The sequence below is a fragment of the Macrobrachium nipponense genome, chromosome 24 (genome assembly GCF_015104395.2).
Source record: "Macrobrachium nipponense isolate FS-2020 chromosome 24, ASM1510439v2, whole genome shotgun sequence".
NCBI classification, from domain to species: domain Eukaryota; kingdom Metazoa; phylum Arthropoda; class Malacostraca; order Decapoda; family Palaemonidae; genus Macrobrachium; species Macrobrachium nipponense.
The window spans coordinates 63491987-63498017 of NC_061091.1; the positions used below are offsets into that span (position 1 = coordinate 63491987).

Consider the following 6031-nt stretch of genomic DNA (forward strand, 5'->3'; position numbering starts at 1 on the left):
TTGGTAAGAAACATATACCAGATATTGACTTTTAAAGCCCCCTTCCTCCTATGTATAGATATGTAGTGGTTTGACATGATATGCCTTTGGAGGACATGAATGGCCTCCTACCAGTAGAAGGGCACATCTAACTTTAACAAGATGTTCATTCTTGTTTACTATAAGTACTATGCACAGATGATGGTATATATGAATAGATATCTCCATTAACAAAAACTTACATGAAAAATATTTTAGTTGTCTGAAACAAATAAAGAATTCTTGTATCTCAGTTTTAATCATAATTGTGACAGGCGTTTAGTATGGTATGTCTTAATTTGTAACTTGATACCCAATGAATTACCCAGGTGTGAACATGCTGTCATTTTCTTGATTTTCATTGACCATTTTGTCTTGTCCTTGGTGCATTTAAGATAGAAAATGCTTTATTGTGTTTTACCATGGACAAAGCTTCCTTTAAATTGTGTTTACATTATTATCATAATCCACTGAAGTAGAATTAGTTAATTTTGTAAGTTTATTCCTTTATCTCAGTCCATTTGATGTAGAATGAATTCACTTTGTAAGTTTCAAAATATTCTATTTTCAGATTGGTGAGACTATACATTCTGGTCCAACACATTTAGTGCAGAAAGATATCAAGAATGAGAGAGTAGGACCTGCTAGTAATTGTGTCTTCCCTGGTGACACTCGGGAAAGTGCGTGTGCCCTTCCTGAAAGCAATTGCCCAGCAGACATTCCCTCCACACACTGCTCCTCCTCTCAGTTATCGACATCAGTGTACCGTAAAGGCTCAGTTCCTCGCAAGCAGTCATCTCTGAGTGCTGTGGCTTTGCCTCGTGTGTCACAGTCTCAATGTAAAGTTAGAGACACCGTTGAGCCTAAAGCACCTCTGCTCACAGTACACGTACCTGAAGCTGTTGTGCCCAAAGCTACAGTAATTATTCGTGATGCTCTGGCTGTTCCTCGGGTTTCAGTAAGTGAAGCTGCCTTACCGGAAGTAACTTTGGTTGAGGCTGCTTTACCCGATGTTCCTGTAACCAAAGCTGTCACTTCAAAAGCAGCCTCTCTTAATGTAACCACAAAAGTCAAGCAAGAAAAAGAAACACCATGTGCTCTTGAGTCTGTTGTTGTTAAACAAGAACTGCCTGATTTTGTGGAATCAATAATAGGGGATCATTCACCAGATGTGTGTCTGTCTCCTATTGATCCAATTCCAGTGAAAAAGGAAAACATAGAAATGGTTAGACTTATTCAAGAAGTAGACAGTAGAATTGACTCCTTTTGTCACAAGAGGAGTAGTCGAACCTCCAAACGATTTGGTAGTTCAGAAATTGAAGAACTAGAAATCAAAACTGAACCGATGTCTAGAGCTAAGAGGTGTACTAGAACTCGCAAAAGTAGTTGTCGTTCGGATAAATCAGAGTCTGAAACTTCAGATTCACGCAGTGTACTTGAAGACCCCTTGTGTCTTGACATGGTTGATAAGACAGCCAAGCGTGGTAAGCCTAAGAACGGAGAACCAATTTTAGAGGAAGCAGCAACTCTTGCAAATAAGTACAATGGTGATGTGAGTGTGGATTTGGTAAATGGAGCTCATAAGGTCAAAGGGCGAAGAGTTAGTCGTGCTAATAGTGATGAATCTGATCTGAGTTCATGTTCTAAAACTAATGGTAATGTAGATCATAATAATGATAAAATTGACTTTAGTCTCCTCCTAGAAATATCAGAAGCAGACAGATTAAAGTTTGAAACTAAGAAGGCAAAAATTAGAAGAAAAACAGCTGATTGGTTATTAATATCAGAAACAGAGCAGTATTATAATGAAAAGGAAGAAATAATGAGAAATAAGAATAAACCAGATTCTGAGAGTGATAGTGAGGAAAGCGATAGTGATTCAAAGAGTGACTGTTCTGATGAAAATGAAAACGAAGATACAAATCCGCCCAGGGGAAGGGGAAAGGGTAAGAGAAAACAGTCTGGCTGTGCAGGTGATGATGATCCCAAAGTTAGTGCAAAAAGAATAAAAGAAGATTTAGATTCTAGTAATGTTAGAGGGCGGCCTATTGGGAGTAGAACTCGAAAGACGCGTTACGACTTAACAATGTTGAATGATGATGAAGATGATGATGATGAAAACTTCTTTGGTTTCCCTGTTAGTACAACAATTCCACCTACAACTGACAGTTGTTCTTTATCCAGTAGTTCTCTTTGTCAATTAAGAAACAAAGGGAAATTAACAAACAAGACCCTTGCTGAATCATCGTCATCATCTAGCGGAAAGGCAGGAAAGAAACGTCTCTCGGATGCAGAGAGGTTTCTTAGAGATAATAGAGAGTATTATCATTTTCAAGAAACCAAGGAAAGATTGAGGAGATCAACATCATCCTCATCTGGAGACAAGGAAAAAGTTGGCAATGGTGAGGACGCAAGTTGCCATACAGAAAAGCGTCCAGAAAAGAAGGAAGAATCAAAAGTGAAAGAGAACAGTGTGGTGTCAAGAAAACGCCCGTCACTTGACATGGCTAGGAGAGTGACTCGAAGAACTGGTGGAAGTTTAGATTTGGAGTGTGAAGTGGACAAGGACTCAAAAGATAAAGGGGATATGAAGGGGGAAAAGAAAATTAGTATAAAAGAGGAAAAAGACATCAAAATTGAGGTGAAAAATACTACCAGAAGTGATAGAAGAGATGGCTTCAGGCTTGAAAGGAGGGTTGAAGTAAAAGCTGAAAGAATTGATGACCCAAGGAAAGATGGAACAAAGTGCGAAAAGAAAAATGAAGGGAAAAGTGAAAAAAATGATGCATGTGATAAAAAGGAAACAAAAGAGGAGAAATTGAAGGAGGACAAAGAAAAATTGAAGGATGAAAAAGAAAGTAAGAAATGCAAAGAGGTGACTAATGAGAAAGGTGTGAAAGAGGATCAAAAAGAAAAAGTAGACGACAAAAAGGAAAAAATACTTGATAAGAAAGAAAAAGAGGATGACAAAAAGGAAAAGGTAGAAGATAAAAAAGAAAAAGCAGTTGATAAAAAAGAAAAAGTGGAAGACAAAAAAGAAAAAATAATAGACAAAAAAGAAAAAGTGGAAGACAAAAAGGAGAAGGTTGAGGACAAAAAAGAAAAAGTGGAAGACAAAAAAGAAAAAGTGGAAGACAAAAAAGAAAAAGTGGAAGACAAAAAAGAAAATTGGAAGACAAAAAAGAAAAATTGGAAGACAAAAAAGAAAAATTGGAAGACAAAAAAGAAAAAGTGGAAGACAAAAAAGAAAAAGTAGAAGACAAAAAAGAAAAAGTGGAGGACAAAAATGAGAAGATAGATGACAAAAAGGAAAGGGTGGAGGATAAAAAGGAAAAAATAGAAGATAAAAAAGAAAAGGTTGAAGAAAAAAAGGAAAAAGTAGAGGATAAAAAAGAAAAGGTGGAAGACAAAAAGGAGAAAGTGGAAGACAAGAAGGAAAAAGAGGACAAAGTGATAAGAGACGAGAAGAAAGAGAAGGAAACCACAGAAGAGAGAAAGGGGAAGGAAGTGAACAGAAGAAGAGATTTGAAGGATGAAAAGAAAAACGGATTAAAGGATAAAGAAATTGGTGAATTACTGGACCAGAAATTGAGTGAGAAAAATGAAGCTACTCAGATACTGAGGAGTGGCAAAGGGGATGATGGGAAGTCCATTATAATAAAAACTGAAAAAGACAGTATAAAAACTAGTGAAATTAGTGATAGCTCTGAATCCAGTTTAAATAATAAAGTGAAAAGTGATGACTTAGAAAGTAGAGAGAAATTAGAAGTTAGGGGAAAGGTTACTAATGCAGGGTATGGTAGTACTTTAGATGAGCTCTATTTTTCTTTTGAAGGTGTACCTGAGAATGAGTGTTGGTATCAGACTTATCAGAGGTTTATTGATGGTATAGCTGTGAATGAGTTTGTTTATGATGAAGATCCTTTAAAGTTTATATTACCTTACGAAATGCCAAAGGAATATATACGAGACTTTATTAGCCTTAAAAAAGGGTTGTTTTCAAAGAAAAAGAATGATCTCGCAGACCTCGTGAGAAAATCTCCGCGATGTCATGCCTCTACCCTTGCGCTCTTCTCGGACATTCTTCCTCCAAGAAAAAGCAAGGGGTCAAGAACCTTGAAGTCTGTTCCCTTGAAGGTCGAAGAGATTTCTTCGGATGGTACGAGTACCCCGGGTGCAGATTCAATAAGGTTGCAACCTCACGAGTGCTTCGAGTCTGTTGAAGAGTTGGCTATCCTTGCATTGCATGTGGATCATGTCATAAAGACTGAGTTGGAAGAGGGGGAAGAGACTTCCATGTGTATTCCAGTGCTTAAAGACATTAAAGATGCTGAGGAAACGGACCTACGAAAGACCCCGCCTAAAAAGCGGGGGAAAAAGAGGAGGTTATTAGCCAGTTCAAAGTCTAGTAAAGGTGTAGAAAATATTGTGAAAGAACTGAAACTATTTGAGAGTCCATTTGCTCATGAGGTAGACCCAGCTTTTATTGCTGGGTTAAGTGATGATGTTAGAGACTTAGCCCCAGAAAACATTTTATCTCGGGCAGCAGTGGAAGTAATAGAGGACTCCAACCAGTGTTTGTGTAACGATCGTGCCTCTTGTGAGGACTTCTCTAGTGCAGATGAAAATACTGAGGCTAGTTCAGAATGTGTATCCTTGTGTGATTCAGAAACTATTGATAGTTCTACTGCAAGTGAACCTAAACCAGTGCGTAGTAATAAGAAACGAAGAAAGAATTTGACTGGTTGGCCAAAAGCACAAAAAAAGAAAAAATCTGTTGCCTCTCATACTTCTGATGATAATGATAGTGCGTTTGGGTGTGATGATAGCGAACCAAAGAGACGAGGGTGTAGAATAAAACAGGACTTCTGTTTCCTAGAACAAACTACAGCTCAGAAACTTGCTGCCTTGGCTGCTAATGATCGAAGAGCCTCCCCTCGAAAGAAGGCTTCAGTGTTGTATATGGACACTTGGCCTGTTAGATTTCGAACACAAAAATAATGTTTAATTTACTGGTGAAAGTGCGTCGAGTGGTTTGCGTGTTGAAATGAAAGTGTTTATATATATTTATTTTGAAAAGATATGGTATGCTTGATAATTCTTTTTGATAAAAGGTCAAACCAAGGAGTCTCAGGACAGCTCTTCTTTAGAAGAATGACAAAAGTATTGTACAATATATGTACAGCTTTTCATTCTATATATGCAGGTTAATGTAAGAATTATTGAAAAAATTTATAAAACATACAGTATATTTTCAAAGTGCATTTTTTAATCTATCATTTCCTTATGCAAAGTCTTATGTAGTGAATTTATTATTCTAATTTATTATGATTGTAAAAGCAGCGTCTGTTTGTACTTTGTTCTTCTCTACAGTTTATAAATTATTGAGTAGATGGTATCATCAGTCTGTTAGAAATGCGTCAAGTTTTCGTCTAAAATTATTTTACTTAACGGTTCCCAATTTAGGTCCAAAATAATTTTTTACTTGAAAAATTTTGTATGTTTGTCTATAGCTTGGGATGATTGTGTATTTTAGTGAGGAAATCTCACTAAACTTGTAGATTTAATATTGTATCAAAGTTTTATTTAATTTTTCATATGACAGACAGCATTTTTTCTAATGTCTGTTTTGTAGAGTGATCCTGTAACGTATGAAAATATACATTTTGTAAATAAATCTTCTACTCAGAGTAATGGCCAATGATTCATAAATGTGAAATAAAGAAATGTTTGTATACAAAATGTTGATTCTCCTCAGCCATAGGAAATGTTACACCACACTTTGTATAAAAGTATGATGCAAACTCATTTCTTATATTTCTTGCATTTATTATAAAATGTTTCCAGATAAGATTTCCAAAGGAAGAAGTACTACTTAAGGTGGGCAAATGCTTTGCATACTTGGTAGATCTATCAATTGTTGACTGTCAAATTAGCCAGTGTTTTTCTTCATTTGCTACACCTGGACAGTGAGAATGTAGGGCAGGTAAGTGAAAAAATATGTTCATGTAAT

The 6031-nt window shown here is 36.3% G+C and overlaps 1 protein-coding gene across 1 annotated transcript in view; it reads left to right on the forward strand.

The window, feature by feature from the left end:
- The window catches only part of LOC135205681 (titin homolog), a 99650-nt gene extending 93856 nt beyond the window's left edge, over positions 1-5794 (forward strand). The window contains exons 9-10 of the mRNA XM_064236596.1: positions 590-3166; positions 3349-5794. Coding sequence (XP_064092666.1) covers positions 590-3166; positions 3349-5019 — 4248 coding nt within the window. The 3' untranslated portion in view covers positions 5020-5794. The remainder of the gene's footprint in view (positions 1-589; positions 3167-3348) is intronic.
- The last annotated feature ends 237 nt before the right edge of the window (positions 5795-6031 follow it).